Source organism: Symphalangus syndactylus, chromosome 19, assembly GCF_028878055.3.
Source record: "Symphalangus syndactylus isolate Jambi chromosome 19, NHGRI_mSymSyn1-v2.1_pri, whole genome shotgun sequence".
Taxonomy (NCBI): Eukaryota; Metazoa; Chordata; class Mammalia; order Primates; family Hylobatidae; genus Symphalangus; species Symphalangus syndactylus.
The window spans coordinates 39198147-39218497 of NC_072434.2; the positions used below are offsets into that span (position 1 = coordinate 39198147).

Consider the following 20351-nt stretch of genomic DNA (forward strand, 5'->3'; position numbering starts at 1 on the left):
CATGGTGAATCCCCGTCTCTACCAAAAATACAAGCCTGTAATCACACCTACTCAGGAGGCTGAGGCAGGAGAATCACTTGAACCAGGGAGGCGGAGGTTACGGTGAGCCGAGATGGCGCCACTGCATTCCCGCCTGGGTGACAGAGTGAGACTCCATCTCAAAAAAAAAAAAAAAAAAGAAAAAAAGATATGGAAGGCAGCAAGGTAGCTCACTCAATTTCAAGGACTTCTAATAGAATTTTTCTATAAATATTTCTTCTGAAGGTTTACCTACTAAAGTTTGGTTAATTATCAATAGAATAAAAAAACATTTTCCCGGAAAAATATTAGCCTAATGCTGTAAGATATTTTGGTTTACATGGGGTATGTTATTTTTTCTGTATGTCTTAAATCATTAATAAAAAGTTTCATAAAAATCAAGTGATTATATAAACTAAATTAGGTAACATTCAATTCAGTATACCATATATTAATATATGCAATTCCCAACAGTTATTTAAGCAAGAATTCAAACTACATAAACAATAAATATTTAAAGCAGATAGTAAATGATCATCCCTTTTGGCAACTAATATGGGATTTAGTGCTGTGCGTAATATAAGAAAGAGGATATCCTTCCATTAACTTAATATATAAAATATGTTGTGAAAAAGAAGTAAGCCAGCCAATACCTGTCATGTCAGCCTTCAGGACTTCTGCCTGCCTAGATAGAAAAAAAAAATGAAAAAGAGTATCAGTTAGAAACAAACAAGGCCTAACTAACATATAAATAACACTAAAAGTTAGGTGAAATCATACACTACAATATGGATATACAGCAGCTATATTTGTGGCACTGCCAACAGCATCCCTATTTTAACATCAGTGTAGCACAAGGTCTTGGCAAATTAATGCCAATACTTAAAAGTCTAAGGACCACTTAAAAGTTAAGTGACCTCTTCTGCTAAGTAGAGTCCACTTTCTTGCTGTTTTCCTCCACATGTGATTTACTTAAGATAATATTAAATGATATTCATTAACTTTTTAAAAATTCTCTCAATGCTGCCAAAAAAATCCTACTACGTTTCTCAATTCGCTAGTCACCATAACTATTTCAAATTTCCCCTCTTCTCAAGCTACTGATTCCTATGCCCCTTCCTCACCTCCAAATGACAGTTCTATACCTCAGGGAAAACAATTCCCACTTACTAAATATGTACTACATTTATACAGCCTGCTTCTTACTTTCTCTTGTTAAAACACTAGAGGTATTGCATCTCTTATTTAATATTTAAGAACAATAATTCCACTTAGGTATGTTCTTGCTAACTCTTCTTAAGGACTGTTCCTTTGATTTACCCCATCCCTTGCACCAATTTTGAGACTTCTCTCACTTCATTTGAATCTTTCCTTCTCTTCAGCATTTTAACATGTCCAAGTATCTCACACATTTTAAAAACCTTCTGCCCCATGTTCCCCTCTAGCTGCTGCCTCTTTTTTCCTTCTCAAATTCGTCAAGAATTGCCTGTGTTCAAGAGGTCCAAAACTGAACTCAAGACCCATTTCCAACCCCTATCTCTAGTTCTCTTTCTAATGTTTTTTTCATCTTAGCAAATGCATCATAGCTTTCCAATTGTGGAAGGAAGAAACCTGGAAGTCCTCAATGACAACTTTCTCCCAAACCCCTAACATCTATCAACTCCAAAAAACGTTATCTACTAACTATATCTTGAATCTGTTGATTTCTCTTCATTTCTTCTTCAGCCACTCTCATTCAAGAACCATCCTTGGCTTTGTTTCCTCCACTTCATTCTTGCCCCATTTCATTCTGTTCTCCCAATAGCTGTCAGAGGGATCTTTTAAAAATGCAAATCTGATCTATCAATTGTCCCTTTAAAACATTTTAAGGACTTCCCACTACTCTGAGGATAAAGAACAAAATCTAAACTGTCCTACGACATTCGACAGTCTCTGAACTCTACTTCCACTACTCTTCACTCCTTGATCTCCGGGCTCATTTCTGGACTTCTGGACTGGACTTCTAGTTTCTCCAGTACACCCTGCTTCTTTCACACTAGGGGTCTTTATAAAAGACTCTGCTAGCTACACTTCTTCCCCCTTTGTCTGCTTAATTACCACTTATCTTTTATCTCAGTCAGAACATTACTGCTTCAGAAAGCCCCAGCCGAACTCCATCTACATTAAGGATATTCCTATTTTATGCTCTCACAGCACTTCTAGTTTTTCTTCATATTACAGATTTTAAGAATGCTCATCACAACTCCTTGTCTACTAGCACAGCACCTTGCATAAAACAGACACTCAGTATTTTTAATGAGAGGAAAAGTATAAATCAGACTCATATACTCTATTTAAGAAGGTAGGTATATAAACTTTAGAGAGATTTTTTTTTTTTGAGAGAGAGAGACACTGGGCCTTGCTGTTGCCCATGATGGTCTTCAACTCCTGGGCTCAAGAGATCCTCCTGCCTCAACCTGCAAAGTAGCTGGGATTACAGGCACATGCCACCATGCCAGGCTGAGATTTCCTTTTTTTTTTTTTTTTCTTGAGACAGAGTCTCGCTCTGTTGCCCAGGCTGGAGTGCAGTAGCACGATCTTGGCTCACTGCAATCTCCGCCTCCCGGGTTCATGCCATTCTCCTGCCTCAGCCTCCCGAGTAGCTGGGACTACAGGCGCCCGCACTTTTAGAATGAAAGCTAGAGAATATTAAGGTTTTAAAATTTTTACTGTAAATATTGTTTTATATAATTTATTAAGTATTTAATGTTAATTGTATTAGGTTGATGAAAAAGTAATCGTGCTTTTTGCCATTTTTTAACATGGCAAAAACCATGATTACTTTGGCACCAACCTAATAAATTTAAGTTTCATTAAAATGTAAAGCAAATCCTTTCATTCTCTTAGCCTTTAAAAGATATTTACATCTTTTTAAAAATTAAGCTTTCAAACAACAGAATCTCAATGTAGTACTAAGGAGGTAACCATAAGCCCTATGAGAACTAGCAACATAAATGAAGAATACTAAACAAATAGCCACACTTAGTCGTAAAATGTAACATCATACCAAATTCCATTATCCATATAGCCTGACTTCACTCTTCACTTCAGGTGTTAACTTTTGCCATTAAAAAAAAACCATACATATTTGCAAAGCTGTTGGCTTATGCCTTTAAAACCTAAGATTATACAATTTAATAAAGCATACCATGTACCCTATCCTACCGATGTCACAAATGTCGCTCCTCCCCTGAAAAATCCTATTGGAGAGTACTAATTTATAAACCTTATAGTGAGAAAGCTAGGGTTAATTATGTACCTTTACTAGATTCAATGAATGACCTTTCATTTTGTCCCTGAGTTGCGAAGTTACAAAGGATATACTTTACTATGCTTCTCTATGTTAGCTACAAATGTATACTCAAGTATATACAGGATATATACTTGGGATCATGCATCTAAAGGTTGTTTTCTCATTCCAAACATGATTTGTTTTGTAAAGATGAACAAGTAACATTTCAGTATGCTAACATCCACCTAATGATGTTACCAACTTCCAGTCAAAGATTATATGGGATATATAATAGAAATGTAATTTACAAACAATCTGCTTTTCTTATAAGCTGTCAGGTGATCAACTATAGTTCTTGCAGACTCTGGAGCAGGCTTCCATTGATAAACACAGATCTAAAATTCTACTCTGTTATTTTTACCATGCTATAATCTGTCCAAGAAAAACCGTAAAACTAAAAAGTCAAGCACTAATAGAAATATAAAAATATCACAAAAACTGACATAAAAGTTAAAATATTTTGAAATTCCAGCTTTGAATCCTCAGTATAACAAAGGTAGAGGTGCTCATTTCTGGGCAGTTCTTTCCTAGGTTCTGAAAGAAGCACAAGTTAATTACTTTTATTAGCTTTCTAATAATGACAATTATTAGCTTTCTTTTTAAAAGTAACCTTGCTAAATTGAATTGATAAAGACAGCTAAATGGAAAATATAACAACCCTATGGGATAGCTATACTTATTCCTGTTTTATAAATGGAAAAACTGAAGATCCGAGATGTAAAATAATTCTTCCAGTCACAAAGCAGTCAGGTACAATTAGGTACAAATTTTGTTCTTAAATGACTCCACGAAGTCCAAGTTATTTCTATGTCTTTCAAAGTAGAATAACAAAATTATATGACATAAAAAGCTAATGTTGGCTTATCTAGGAACATTAACATTTAAGTCAATTAGCCTAAATTAAAAGATCTGTTCATAAAGGAAATAGATTATATCTGAAATTTTTATCAAAAGGACCACAAGATACTCAAATGCAGTGGTCAGCTTGTGGATGAAATTCCCCTTCATCCTGGATCTATTTTTGTGAAGACAGTTTTATTGGAACACAGCCACACACGTTCATTTACATGTTGTCTGTGGCTGTTTTCAGCTACCAAGGCAGAGTTGAGAGTTGAGACAACAACCACATGGCCCACCAACCCTAAAATATTTACTATCTGATCCTTTAACAGAAAAAGTTTGCCACCTCCTGCTCTAAGGAATATTTGACGAAAAGAACAAGAAGTAAAACTTCTTTAAGTTCCCAAACCAAATTATGGTTATAAGGAATCATCAACAATAGTGTCTGCAGAGTAAAAGTCTGTTTTTATTAGTTAATATCTTGATCTCGTCACAAAGTGGACTATCTTAAAAAATACAGTCTCATATAATTAGAAACAGTACTTGCAGGCCATGCTATGTTTTTGATAGAATCTAGTGGCAAACTCTTTAAAACAAAGTTTGGCTTATATACTATTATCCACTAACTTTTTTTTTCTGTATCCCCAAAATATCCATTTAGACAGGTGGGAGGGTTAAGCTAAGAGTTATTGCCTCACAAGAAGAGGAATCTCTATCTTCCCACCCCTAAGCAATTATTAGCTTTCTTTTTAAAAAACAGTGTACAATATATGAGAAATCAAATCAGTGGATATGTAACCTTATATAAATGCTTTAATAGATTAGCACAAAATTGGCTATATCATTATTTTACTTTATAAAGAAAAAATAGGCCAGGCATGGTGGCTCACACCTGTAATCACAGTACTTTGGGAGGCTGAGGCAGGAGGATCACTGGAGCCAGGAGTTCAAGACCAGCCTGGACACCAGAGGAAGACTTCATCTCTACAAAAAATAAAAAATTAGCTGGCGTGGTGGTGTGCACTTGTAGTCCCAGCTACTCAAGAGCCTGAGGTGGGAGGATTGCTTGAGCGTAGGAGTTCTGAAGCTGCAGTGAACCGTGATTGTGCCACCACATTCCAACCTGGGCAGTGGAGTGAGACTCTGTCTCCAAAGAAGAAGAAAAAAAAATACTATACCTCAATTGTTCTATGGTTTTGTTATAAAGACCATCAATGAATTAACATTAAAAGTTTACAGCCAATGCTCATACAGAGAGGCAAGAATTTTAAAATGTTTTCTCTTGGTAGAGGGTATGGCAACATGAATTCCTTTTAATTCTTTAAGCTGAAGGAATTAATGAAAATAATGAATGAACCAAGAATAAAATCACCATGTTTTCAATAACAAAATAACACTATTAAACATAGCTATCGAAATATATTGTCTTAGTTATTAAATAATAGGAAAAATTAAGCAATTCTATCAAGCAATAAAAAAAGAAAAAGTCATTAAAAGGCTGAATAAAATATGGAACATTCAGTGACAGCCAACTATGTTGAAAGCTAATAAACTGAAACAATAAATACTCGTGGAATAATCAACATCTATAAAACATTTAATGCATTCTAAGCACTCAGTACTATATACTATACTATAGGTACTATAGTAGAGGTAGTATAGGTACTAGGTACATTAGAATATATATAGATACCATAGTGCCTATAGGTACAGCTAACACTGTATGTAGCATTTACTATTGCCATTGTTCTAAGAGCTTTACATAAATTATTTACTTCACACTAAGTACTGTTATTGTTCCCACTTCATAGTTCAAGAAACCCAAGGAGACAGAGGTTAAGTAGTATCGTTAGTTAAGGTCATAGTAAGTAGTAGAAGTAGCATAATCAATATGGCTCCAGAGTATAACTCCTAACCATCATTTTATGATATTATATAATAGTTCCTCTCCTACACAAGAGTATAAGAAAAAAAAAATTGAAATGTTTGATAGTAACAACCCATAGAACTGGGGCTTTCAATACTTAACCATTTTATGATAATTTTTCAAATAATGTTACTAGAGGAAAATACTAAAATTTGGGTTATCTTCTTTAACAAATATCTTGATTATATATAGCACTTATGTAACAATGCTAGGTAACAAATACAGGATAATCTCTTTTAAGAATATATAGCCTAACGGCTGGGAGCAGTGGCTCACGCCTGTAATCCCAACACTTTGGGAGGCTGAGGTGGGCAGATCATCTGAGGTCATGAGTTCAAGACTAGCCTGGCCAACATGGCGAAGCCTCGTCTCTACTAAAATTACAAAAATTAGCCTGGTGTGGTGGCATGTACCTGTAGTCCCAGCTACTCTGGAAGCTGAGGCAGGAGAATCACTTGAACCTGGGAGGCGTAGGTTGCAGTGAGCCAAGATCACGCCACTGCACTCCAGCCTAGGTGACAGAGTGAGACTCTGTCTCCAAAAAAAAAAAAAAAAGAATATATAGTCTAAGATTCATGGTTTAAAAATGTAAAATATTTCCAAATCAGGGCACATAAAATGGGAGATTCCTTCTGCCTGAACTCCCGATCCCCTTTGAGCAGAATTCAGGAATATAACTCAACATCTTCTAAACTCACAGCTGCTAAGGAAAAGTAAATCACTCTCTTTTATTTTGGGAGAACACGCTGGGAGGTTTTTTTTTTGTTTTGTTTTGTTTTGTTTTGTTTTGTTTTTTTAAGAAATTTAACCAAAAGCCACAAGTTATTTGTTCACTTGTTTCACAGAGTTCTAAGAATACTTGGGATAATAACAGCATTTCTCAATCATAACCATAAACACAATAATCTAATCATAATTATTTATGCTGAATAATTGGCCAGACATAAAGTAAGCATGCACTTAATGTGCATACGCGTGTACACCCACACAAACATCAAGTCTCACAATATTAATCAGAGAAAAATAAATCATACTGCTCTACTGTTGAATTTCATTTGGAAAAGAAAATCTACAGAAGATGCTGCTCCTAAAGGAGTTTTTCTTGCACACGTTAATAAAAATACTAATTTGCTTTCTCTTTATAGCACTTTAGGGCTCATGAAGGATTTTCAAATCTCCCAACACTACAATATTCTATACCACAACATTCGCTCCATAATTTATATTATTTAAAAATGTGTACCTAGTTTTATTAAGGACCAACACTGGTCTGAGAATTTCAAAGGATGAGAAGGAGTTATTCTTCCAAGCAGAAGAAATAACAGAACAATAAAAAGAAAGGCTAAGCTAGTGAGTGAGCATCAAATGCAAGGCAGAAAGCCACAGATAATGAAGCTGAAGAATCCAGACAGAGCAAATTGTGAGAGGACTTGCATGACATGCCTTGGAGTTTAGATTCTGTCCTTTAATAGGAAACCAGTGCTGAATTTAAAGCAAGAGCATAGCATTGTTAGATTTACATTTTAGAAAGATTACTATAGATATAAGACTGAAGTAAGGAAGTGGTAATACAGATGAATGGAAAAACCCTGATTCAAGAAATACCTGGTAAGTTAAGCCAAAAGAAAGGAAGATAAAGCAGAGGAAAGAGTCTGTCACTCCCAGATTGTTAGTTTGGCCAGCTGGGTATATGAGAAGGTAGAGAATGCAAAAAGATAGTGTTCAAGGCTATACCCATAACACCTACAATAATGCCTTGACCATGGCAGCTGTTCACTAAAAACGTGTTCAATTTGTTGAATTAATAAATGCGTAAGCAGGCATTCAGAGATAAGTATCAAGCACAGGGGAGACTTGAGACTAGGGATACAGCACTGACGTGATCAGTACACTGATGGCAGTTAAAACCATGAGAGTAAATGTAACTGCCCACAAACTCAGAAGGGTGGAGCTAGTTCTCTGTTATCATTTTTAAAGGGCAGATGAAAGACACTCCATGAAGAACACCAAGAAGAAATCGGTGAATAGTATGACAGCAAGGGAAGAGTGGAGTATAGAAAATAAGAGAACAAAATGGAAGAGTAGTCATCAATATCACAGGCAGCAGAAAAGTACTATGAGGTAAATAAGGACTGGAAAGTGTGTCGGATTTGGTGAAATAAGGGTAAATGGTAGCCTTGCCAGAGAAAAGATTGTATCAGGATGCAGGAGGTTGAGGAACAAATAAGAGGGAGAAGTTTACGTCAACTCTTAGGATGCTGGGCTGTGTAAAGAGACAGAGATGGAGGCCATGGCTAAACAGAAGTTTCTTCTTTTTTTTTTCTTTTCTCCCAATGGGAGACCCCTGGGAGTGTTTAGAATAAAGGAAAGAAACTGGGAGAAATGAATAGGTTGAAGGAGAAATATAAAATATAAAAAATAGGAGAAAATAAAACTGACAGCACTGTTCTGGAAGAGATAGAAGGAAATAAGAATGATATTAAGACGGGAAGAGGACTGGCCTTGAAAAAGAGTCAGGATAAAATTGGAGGTTGGTAAGGTTAAATAGAAATGTGTTAGAACTAGGAAATACTGGGGGTAGGGAGATGTCAAGAGAATTTACAGCTGTATTTCCTCAATTTCAGAGATAAGGCAGATCCGATCTGTGTCTGAAAGTAAGAGGGGGATAAGCTGAGGAGAATGGTAAATATTTGGAATAATTACAAAATAACAAAGAAAAGAATGCAGAGAAAGTGTTAAGAGCCATGTGGACTAGACAAAATGGAAAAATTAATACATAAATATATTGGCCAAGTGCTGTGGCTCACGCCTGTAATCCCAGCACTTTGGGAGGCTGAGGCAGGCAGATCACCGGAGGTCAGGAGTTTGAGACCAGCCTGGCCAACTGGTGAAACTGTCTCTACTAAAAATATAAAAATTAGCTGGGCATGGTGGCGGGTGCCTGTAATCCCAGCTACCCGGGAGGCTGAAGCAGGAGAATTGCTTGAACCTGAAAGATGGGAGGTTGCAGTGAGCTGAGACCACACCATTGTACTACAGCCTCGGCAACAAGAGTGAGACTCAGTCTCAAAATAAATAAATAAATAAATAAATAAATAAATAAATAAATAAAGATATCAACAGAAAAATCAGCAGAAGACCAAACTGATAATTCAAAAAAGGAAATACTACCAGTAAGTACAAATTAACATAAGTAATTTTTTTTTTACTCTAAATAGTCAAAATGATAACACTGGCAGATACCTACTTTTAAGGAACTCTAGGTAAGGTGACAGATACAAAGGCATGTACATAATTTCAATACAATAAAAGTTCAGTGCAAGGATAGACATATGCCTAGAATACAACTAAAAAGATGAGCCACTGGGAGTGATGGAAAAGATGAGGGCCATTACAACTAGAATAATGCCTCGGCCCACGGCAGCTGTTCACTAAAAATTGTTGAATTTGTTGAATTATTGAGTGATAAAATATGAACCATACAGGAGGCAGTTTTATGTAATGGAAAATAATAAAAAGCAAAAAGACTCGGGTCTGACTTTGGGCTTTCCTACAAATTAGTAGTGCTATCTTGGAGCTTCTAAGAAGACTGTTTCCTCATCCATAAAACGAGGATACAAACTACTTTTCAAAGTTGCTATGAGGAATAAATAAGACAAGTAAGTTATATAAAAGAAGCTAAACAATCATTTGAATAAGGAGGGGTAATCTGATTGTGACATGAATAGTTCAATGACCAACAAATTACTTTTGCTAATCTGGTTACTGACTGGCTAGTCAGGTGTCCCTCCCTCCCCTCACTGCTTCATGAGATCCCTTTTGAAGGGGCACATTGGGTTGAAAAAGACATTTCAAAGTTGTAGTAAAAAACCCTAGGTCCTTCTACCACCACAAGTGACAAAAGAAAAACAGTTTAGATGTCATGAAGACCATGTTCTTAGTATAAATAGAAAATAAAACCAGAGGCAGATACACAAAAATTACAAAATAATTGAGTCAGGATGTTATTTTTTTTGTTTTTCTCCAAACATTAGTGCTGATTACATTATTTAACAAATACATTTTTAAAATTGGACCTGATATATCAAGTCAATTATAAATTATAGAAATACCACACTAACTGATAACAGACTAAACTCATCTGTCAAGAATTAACCAGTAGTCAAATAATAATATAGTTTAATCACTTACTATTTGCCAGGAGTTAGCTTTCATATATTACTAAATCTTTGATTCTCACAACAATTCTATCAGGTAAGTAATAATATTATGACCATTTTGATGATGAGGGAACAGATGCACAGAGTGGTTAAATAACTTGCCCAGGGTCATATAACTAGGAAATGGCAGAGCTTGGGTTCCACCCTTGCAATCTAGTTCCAAACCCCAGAGCTCATAAACATATTTAAGGCCTTCTGAAATGGCCAGGCTAGAAGTATCACTCTCGTAGAGGCAACTATCATCTCTCAGTTAAAAGCTGCATCTTTGAGATCAAGCATCTTTGCATTTTCTGTCATTATAAGCTGCTGTAGCAATAGTTACTAATTCACATATACAAGAGGGCTTCTCTAGCATACTATCATACACCTATTTCTACAGGCACTTGGGAGGCTTGATTGCATCCATGCTGACATACAGAACTGCAAGCTGATGTTACCTACACTCACATGATTTACTAAGTATGTAAAAAAAAAAAAAAACACACAGAAACTTTCATTCTAAAGGATGATGTATAAATCACATGTCCCTATGTTTATCATAAATATTCAGAGACCTCATATAAAACAAAATTTTTAAAAATCTACTTTAGTAAAATTTTTAAAAGCTTCCTTGGACCACAAGATATAAATGCTCAAGACAAAGTAAACACAAGCCAAGGTTCTCATGAAGTCACATAAATAATAAAACTTTAGCATGCCCCATCCCGATCTTGGCCAAAATCAAATGCTTCAGGAAGTTTCTAATTTTATTAGTATTCACAGAGTATGAATAATACACATCTCCAAAAGGAATAAAAACATGTAGAAATCCCTTGTAATTTTCATCCTACCTAATATTACTTGATTTCAGATGCTCCTCTGATTTCAAGTTTTCGGTCCTCATCTGGGACTTAAATGAAACGTTTTCTCCCACAATGACTATCTGCAAGAACATCCAATTTCTCATAAGGTAGAATGGTTTAAGACATTCTAGATAGAGGAGAGGAGGAAAATATGAGTTAACCCACAATAACAGAGAACCCCTATGAAGAAAATTATTTTATCTTTATTTGAAATGACTTAATGTGAAAGGTAAAGGAAAAATGTCAAAGCCTTTTTCTTTTTTTGTTTAATGTTTCTTAGAACAAACATTTAAAAATTCTGTTTCATATATTTCTAACAGATTCTAGTTATAGACCAAAATATTATTCTAATGTTCCTTACTGCCTGAAAACTGAGTGATCACTACAGGACAGATACCGGTTACCAAGCAGAGCTCTTTTAAGACCAGGGTGAGAATGCCCCGTAGAACACGGAAGCAGATGGACTCCTTACTGAAGAAAAAATATGTAAAACAAAACAATTATGTAAAAAATATGTAAAACAATTAAAACACAATTATAGGTAGTATGAATAATGCTAAGATCAGTTGAAAATGTCACGTTTTTCGATTCTCATTTACTGTACAAATTTGATTATTTTTATATCATAGATACAGTGTTAAGGACTAAGTGTACCATGATGAAAAAAATCAATATGGTCCCTGCCATGGATTTAAAATCTAATGTAGAGACAGACCAACAAGGAAGGAGGCAGCAGTGGTTAAAAGCATGGCTTTGGGAGTCACACTTTCTGCACCCCAATGGTATGTCAGATGTAAATCAAGTCACAAGAAAAACAGCACAATTTCTTGGGGACTTCAATTTAACTCAAAGATTTGGACAAAGTAAGTTATTATTATTGCTATTGATAATTGCTTATGTTTATAATTAGTACGTGCCAGATACAAAGCTAAATATTCTATATGCATATCATAAAATGGGAGTATAATATAGTAAGAATGTCTTATATTCAAACTGCCTAGGTTCAAACCAAGCTCTGCCACTTACTAGCTGTGTAACCTTAGGTGAATTACTTCTCTATGCCCCAGTTTTGTTAGAAATAAGATGGAGATAGTAAAATACCTACCTCATTGAGGTGTTTTGAGGATTAAATGAGGTAACAGAAGTAAAGCACTTAGGACTGTTCCTTGGTAAGTAAGCCCTCAAAAAATGTTGGCCATTATTGTCTTTATCATTTTATAGTTATTACTCCTCCCAGCAATCCTAAAAGGTAAATGCTATTATTATCCTTAGTCTATAAATTAGGAACTTAAGAACTCACACTAATCAATTCTAGAATAGAATATTTTTCATAATTCTTCACAATAAAATATATCTTAGGAGAAATTTCAAATATGTGGCAGGTCTATGCACACTTTGCTGCCATACTTCCAAAGCATGTATTCAATCTCCTGTGACTTTAGTCGCACTTTAGTGGAAAAGAATGAGAGAAAATATGATAAAACTCAAGTTCCTCAGCATAGCATATAAAGTGCCACAGCTTTTCACTTTACACTTTGTGATCCAATAAACCTGAATTACTTTTAGTTTCTTGTTGTTTTGCCCCTTAGTATCCTTATTCATGCTTTTTCACTCATCCTAGAATGCCCTCCCACTTCCCTCCTTGTTTGGTTAACCCATTCTTGTATTTTAAACTCAGTAACTCCTAAAAGCAGGTCTTAGTTTGGCTGAGTACTCCCAGTGCATCTTAATGCCCACATCTATTATTGGACTCACAGGACTACAATGAAGTTATTTGTGTACACATTTCCTTCACTAGAGACTGTCCTATTCAATTATGCATATGTAGTGCCTCACATAGTGCATGGCATACAAGTTGCTCAAATAAATTCAGGTTAATTTGGACTAAACAGTTTCTCAATAAAAGGGAAAGATCCTAAAAACTCAAGGTTTCTCAAACCTGACAATAGTTTTAAAAGTCTTCACCAAAAACAATCTGAAAGGTTTGCCATCTGAGAACCAGGAATAACATACTTTTTCTTAAGAAAACCTACCATTTTATACAGTCAATCAGAGAAATACATAATCATTTACTTGGCTCTCTGAAATTCACATTTTGTTTTCACCGTAGTGGAATCTATATAATATATACAGAACATTAAATATTTCTGCAGAAATATAAAATCTAAAACTTCAAACAGAACATAAGCTCACAACCCAAATGAATGAAACAAGCAAAGTAGGTTAAGCCATAAACAACAGGAAAGCTATTTCCCCTCATCTCAATTTTTACATTAAACAAGGTATGCCAAAACAATGCTTTCCAAAGCAATGAACCCAATGCTTTTTTAAAAATAGTCCTTTTTTTGCAATAACCCCTGTACCTTCTTGAAATAATAAACAGATTAAAATTAGTATCTCAATATATAAATGGTCAGATAAGACCACCTTAGAAGACATAACAAAGTAATCAGATGCTTGCACATACAGATAAAAGGTTAACAGAATTCCGAACAAGAAGGATACCAAAATGAAAGCAAAAATATGAGTAGATACTAGAATTAAAAGTAGTGTTAATGTAAGTAACGGCACACCAAATTTATTTGGAAACGGTAAGAATATGAAAAAACTGACAAAGGGACAACATTACAAGACAAAGTACAAGAAGTTAATATGGAGAAAACAGGCTGTCAAGAGAACAAGACGAGCCACAGAATGGAAGAAAGTATGTAGAACACGCATTTCATAAATGACTTATCTGAAATATACAAAGAACTCTTGAACAATAAGAAAACAAGCAACTCGATTAAAAAATGAGCCAAAACCTTAACAGATACCTCGCCAAAGAAGATATACAGATGGCAAATAAGCATGTGAAAAGATGCTCCACATAAAATGTCTCAGGGAAATGCAAGTTAAAACAATAATGATCTACTACTACACTATTAGAATGGTCGAAATCCAGAACAATTACAAAACCAAATGCGAATGAGAATATGGAGCATCAGGAACTCTCATTCACTGCTGTTGGGAATGCAAAATAAAATAGTACAGTCACTTTGGAAGACAGTTTAGCAGTTACTCACAAAGCTAAACATAATCTTACCATATGACCTCTAGGTATTTATTCAATTGAGCTGAAAACTGATGTCTACACAAAAACCTGCACATGAATATCATATCGGCTTTATTTATAATCACTGAAAATTAATTTATCCATTCACCTACTGAAGCAACCAAGATATCCTTCAGTAGGGGAAAGGATAAATAATCTGTGGTACATCCAGACAACAGATTATTATTTAGCACTAAAAAGAAATGAGCTATCAAACCATGAAAAGACATAAAGGAAACTTAAATGCATGTTACAATCTAAAATGACTATATACCATAGGATTCCAACCATATGACATTCCGGAAAAGGCAAGAACTATGGAGGTAGTAAAAAGATCAGTAGTTGCCAGGAGTTGGAGGGGAAGAGAGGGGGAATGAACAGGTGGAGCAAAGAGGATTTTTAGGGCAGTGAAAATACTCTGTACTATACAATGATGGATACATGTCATTACACATGGTCCAAACCGACAGAGTATACAACACCAAGAGTGAACTATAATGTAAAAATGAACTTTGGGCGAATGTGATGTGTCAATATAAGTTCATCAGTTATAACAAATGTACCACTCTGATGGGGGATGTTCATAATAGGGGAGGCTATTCATGTGTGTGAGCAAGGGGTAAACGGGAAATCTCTATACCTTTCTCGCAATTTTTCTGTAAACCTAAAGCTGCTTTAAAGGAAAAAGAAAACAAGAGTGTAACCATATCCTTTGACAGGTGACAGTGAACAAAAATAAGGTTGGAAAAAGAAACAGTGTTTTTTGTTTTAAACTCTATTGCCCAGGCTGGAGGGCAGTGGTGCAATCATGACTTACTGCAGCCTCAACCTCCTAGGCTCCTGCTTTAGCCACCCAAGTAGCTGCAACTAGTGGCACATGCCACCACAGCTGGCTAATTTTTGTATCTGCAGTAGAGACAGAGTTCTGTCATGTTGCCCAAGCTGATCTTGAACTCCTAGGCTCAAGATCCTCCCGCCTCGGCCTCCCAAAGTGCTGGGATTACTGGTATGAGCCACTGCACTCAGCTGAAACAGTGCTTTAAAAAATGTAAAAGCTCCATATAATTTTAGATTAGGGAGAAATAAAGTTCAACTTTCTAACTTGGAATGGGTAGGTAACATGAAAGATGGACAAGTTAATTAACTCAACTAGCAACAATATTTAAGATACTGTCTGATTTAACAAAATAAAATATTCTATAAATTATTGTGGTACAAATAGTACATTCTCTACTTCCAGGTACTCTGAAACTGAAAAACAAAAGATACTCAAAAGTCAAACTTGATATTCTCACAAGAGCCATTATTTAGCCCATACTTCCAGATGACAATTTAATTATCTAGACAGTTCTTTTTCTTTATTATTTTCCTGAGTAAAGAAATGGGTGCTGTATAATAATAAAATAATTTTGGCCGGGCGCGGTGGCTCACGCCTGTAATCCCAGCACTTTGGGAGGCCGACGCAGGTGGGATCATGAGGTCAGGAGTTCTGGACCAGCCTGGCCAAGATGGTGAAACCCCCCTCTCTACTAGAAAGACAAAAATTAGCCAGGCACGGTGGCAGGCGCCTATAATCCCAGCTACTCCGGAGGCTGAGGCAGGAGAATCGCTTGAACCAGGGAGGCGGAGGTTGCAGTGAGCCGAGATCGTGCCACTGCACTCCAGCCTGGGCCACAGAGCAAGACTCCATCTCAAAATAAATAAATAAATAAATAAAAATAATTTAACAAATTAAACCAGATGCAGATTATATAAAACCTGTGATAGATTATTAACTGCCCCCAATGAATCACACACCTCTTGGCATTTGCACCCCTGGAACTCCTACCAACCCTGGGTTTGGTCATGTGACACTTTGGCCAACTGGACTTCAGTAAATGTGACACTGAGACACTGGCACATTTGGGCTTGCCCTTTTGGAACACCATCAAAACATTATGAAGCTGAGGATGACAGACTACTTGGGAAGAGAGACCCAGTTTTCTTAGCTATCACAGCCATTCCAGTTGAGGGCCCAGACATTTGAGCGAAGTTGTTTTGGACTATGCAGGTCAGACTTAACTTGATCTCGATAGTCTGAGATATGGGAAACCACCAAGCAAAATTTTTGGACATTTTAAGCAAAGGTATGACATGAATGTAATTAACTGGTAGTTTCTTAAAGAGTTTTATTAAAGGGGTCAGAGGAGAGTGGGAGTACAGATATCATTTGGGAGTCATCAGCATATAGATATTCGTTAAAGCCCATAAGACGGGATGACATTACCAAGGGAGTGTTAAGAGTAACAGGTCTGAGAAACTCCAATATTTAAGGGCTAGACTAAGCCTGTCCAACCCATGGCCCACAGACCACATGCAGCCCAGGACAGCTTTAACTGCAGCCCAACACAAATTCACAAACTTTCTTAAAACATTCTGAGATTTTTTTTGCAATTTTTTAAAGCTCATCAGCTATCATTAGTGTTAGCGTATTTTATGTGTGGCCAAAGACAATTCTTCTTCTTCCAATGTGACCCAGGAAAGCCAAAACACTGGACACTCCTGGCTAGACTGAGAAGGAAACAAATAGTAAACAGATTGAGAACCAGTGGCCAGAGAAGTAGGAGGTAAATTTGTTAAACAAAGTGTCCCAGAAGCCAAATAAAGAAAAAGCTTCAAGAAAAGAAGGCAGAATCAATAAATGCTCCTGAAAAATAAAGTAAAATGAGGCCTGAGAACTAATCACTGGATTTAGTAATGTGGAAGTCACTGAGGATCTTGTTATAAGAGGATAGGAACTGAGGTTAAAATTGAATTTAGACAACACAGTCTAGGAAAAGAAAGAGGCAGTAGCTACAGAGAGATGTGAGGGTCAAAAGGGTTTTTAAGATGGAATACGTAACATGTTTTTTAATAGGATGGGATAAACAACAACATAGAAAAGATCCAATAGAGAAACATAATGGGTAAACAGTCTCATGAGGGCCATAGGGACTTGTTTAACTATTGCATATATTTAAAAGGAAAAAAAGTCCCTGAATTAAAGAATAAAAAGTTAATATATAAAGAAGGAAAGATAACTAATAATTATTGGGGATCTACTAAATGATAAGTGAAGAACATAAGCCATCCTGGGTTTAGTTTTCATGACAACCTAAGATTATAACCATTTTTTCAATTTTATGATTAAAGAAACACCTAGAGATTTTAGGAAACTTGCCCAACGCCACAAAGATGGTAAGTGCTAGGACTAGAATTCAAATCCAGGCACAGTATCAGAATTCTGGAGCCCAAACTTTTTCTGCTCATTATTTTACAATGCATGACAGGGCCTCAATTTTCAACAGTTCATATATTAAAAGCTAAAGTGTAAATATCTCATTGCTTATGATTTATTCAGTTTGCTTTTTTCCTTGAGAAAAGGTCTTGCTCATCACCTAGGCTGGAGCACAGTGGCACAATCTGGGCTCACTGCAGTCTCTGCCTCCTGGGTTCAAGCGATTCTCTTGTCTTAGCCTCCCGAGTAGCTGGGATTACAGGAATGCACCACCACACTCGGCTAATTTTTGTATTTTTAGTACAGATGGGTTTCCCCACGTTGTCCAGGCTAGTCTCGAACTCCTGACCTCATGATCCGCCCGACTTGGCCTCCCAAAGTGCTGGGATTACGGGCGTGAGCCACCTCGCTTGGCCCAGTTTGCCTTTTTGAACAGCATAAGACACACCCACATGCTACTTCCCTTAAATCTGATAAAGAACTCTTCAAGAAATCCTCCTGATTTTAGCTTCTAGCATAAGTTCTTTCCCAGGAGTTCTCTCTCTAGTTGTTTTCCTCACTCTCCCTTCCTCCTCAACGTAATGTAAAACAAAAATCCTAATTTTAGAAATTTTTTTATTAATGAGACAATTACCAGATAACACAGGTTTACCATATTTTCTCACGTGAATTATACAGGAGAAATGAACATACAGACTTCAATGGCAATTGCAGGATTCAAATTTGATGAAAATTATAAGCCTATAAATCTAAGAAGCTCAACTACAAGCATTTAAACACAAAAGAAAACCACACAAAGGCATTTGAATCAAATCGTTGAAAAACAATGATAAAAGGAGAGAAAAAATATATATATATTACCCAAGAAGGATTAAAATAAGAGGCTGGGCACGGTGGCTCACGCCTGTAATCCCAGCACTTTGGGAGGCCGAGGTGGGTGGATCACGAGGTCAGGAGTTCGAGACCAGCCTGGCCAACATAGTGAAACCCTGTCTCTACTACAAATACCAAAATTAGCTGGGCATGGTGGTGTGCACCTGTAGTCCCAGCTGCTTGGGAGGCTGAGGCAGGAGAATCGCTTGAACCCGGGAGGCAAGGTTGTGGTGAGCCGAGATTGCACCACTGTACTCCAGCCTGGGAAACAGAGCGAGACACCATCTCAAAAAAAAAGGACGATAAGAACGATGGCTAGCTAAGTTCTTATCAGAAAAAAGACAAGCCAGAAGATAACAGAATAATATCTTTAAAATATTAGGGAAAAAATGCCAATCTATAATTTTATATCCAGCAAAAATATTCTTTAAAACCAAAGGTGAAAAAAATACATTTTTTTAGAAACATAAGAGCTGAGGAAATCTGATGCCAACAGATCAACACCATAAGGAATATTAAAAAGGAAACTCTTTGGGCTGGAAGAAAATGATACCAGATAGAAGCCTTGAACTAAAGAAAGAGATGACGAGTGCCAGAAATAGTAAATATATGAGTAAACATAAAATAACTTTTTTCTCTTTGTTTTAAAACTTATTTAAAAGTCAATTTATTGTTTTAAGAAAAAAATAAACAAAAACCAAAAAAGTCCCCTATATTTTGCAACCTAAAACAAATATAGAAGCTGTTTGACAATAGTAGTACAAACAAAAAGAAAGGAAAATGAAAGTACTATACTGTTGTAACATTTTATACATAAAATAATATAAAGGTACATAATGTAAATACTAGAGCAATTTAAAAAAGAGTAAGACAGTTCATAAAACAATAGAAGACATTAGGCAGGCATGGTGGCATATGCCTGTAGTCCCAGCTGCTCAGGAGGCTGAGGTGGGAGGATTGCTTGAGCCCAGCTGACTGAGACTGCAGTGAGCCATGATGGTGTCACTGCACTGCAGCCTGGGCAACAGAGCAAGACCCCGTTTCAAACAAACAAAAAAGAAAATACAAAAACAGAAACAGAGAAAAGAGAAATAGAAAAATCTATAATTATTTGGAGATTTCAAAATTCTCTCAATAACTAACAAAAAGTAGGCAGAAAACCAGTAACGTGGCTTGGTGCAATGACTCACGCCTGTAATCCCAGCACTCTGGGAGGCAAAGGCAGGCAGATCACCCGAGGTCAGGCATTCGAGAACAGCCTGGCCAACAGTGAAACTCCATCTCTACTCAAAATACAAAAATTAGCCAGGTGTGGTGGCGTGTGCCTATAGTCCCAGGTACTTGGGAGGTTAAGGCACAAGAATCACTTGAACATGGGCGGCAGAGGTTGCAATCAGCCAAGATCGTGCCACTGCACTCCAGCCTGGGTGACAGAGCAAGATTCCGTCTCAATAAAAAACAAACAAAACAAACCAGTGAGGTTAGACCAACACTAAGGTTATAACCCAACAGATTCCACTGGCATTTACAGAACATTTTACCCAACAAAAGAATACACCTTCTTTATAAGTGCACATGGCACATTCACCAAGATAGAACATATGCTGAACCATAAAACAAATCTCAGAAATTTAAAAGAATTAAAGTCATAGAACTACAAATTTAAAAAAACATATATAAACAACTAGAATTAGTTGTCTAAGTTGAGGAATAAAGTTCTCTAATTCCTCAAATATTTGGAAATGAATCAAACATTTCTAAATAATGACAGGGTGCCGGGTGTAGTGGCTTACACCTGTAATCTCAACACTTTGGGAGGCTGAGGCCAGAGGATCGCTTGAGGCCAAGAGTTTGAGACCAACCTGGGCAATAAGTAAGACCCTATCTTTACAAAAAAGTTTGTAAAAATTAGCCAGGAACAGTGGCAGTGCATTCCTGTAGTCCTAGCTA

The 20351-nt window shown here is 36.4% G+C and overlaps 1 protein-coding gene across 31 annotated transcripts in view; it reads right to left on the minus strand.

Annotated features, from left to right (window-relative positions):
• SMG7 (SMG7 nonsense mediated mRNA decay factor) overlaps nucleotides 1–20351 on the minus strand; it is an 82634-nt gene that overhangs the window by 40729 nt on the left and 21554 nt on the right. For 16 of the 31 annotated variants that reach the window (XM_063613792.1, XM_063613791.1, XM_063613798.1 and 13 more), the window contains one exon: nucleotides 672–703. In XM_063613792.1, the coding sequence (XP_063469862.1) occupies nucleotides 672–703 (32 nt within the window). Of the gene's footprint in view, nucleotides 1–671; nucleotides 704–11166; nucleotides 11306–12283; nucleotides 12421–20351 lie in introns of all 31 variants that reach the window. The other 15 variants (XM_063613788.1, XM_063613787.1, XM_063613784.1 and 12 more) reach the window with 2 other exon arrangements.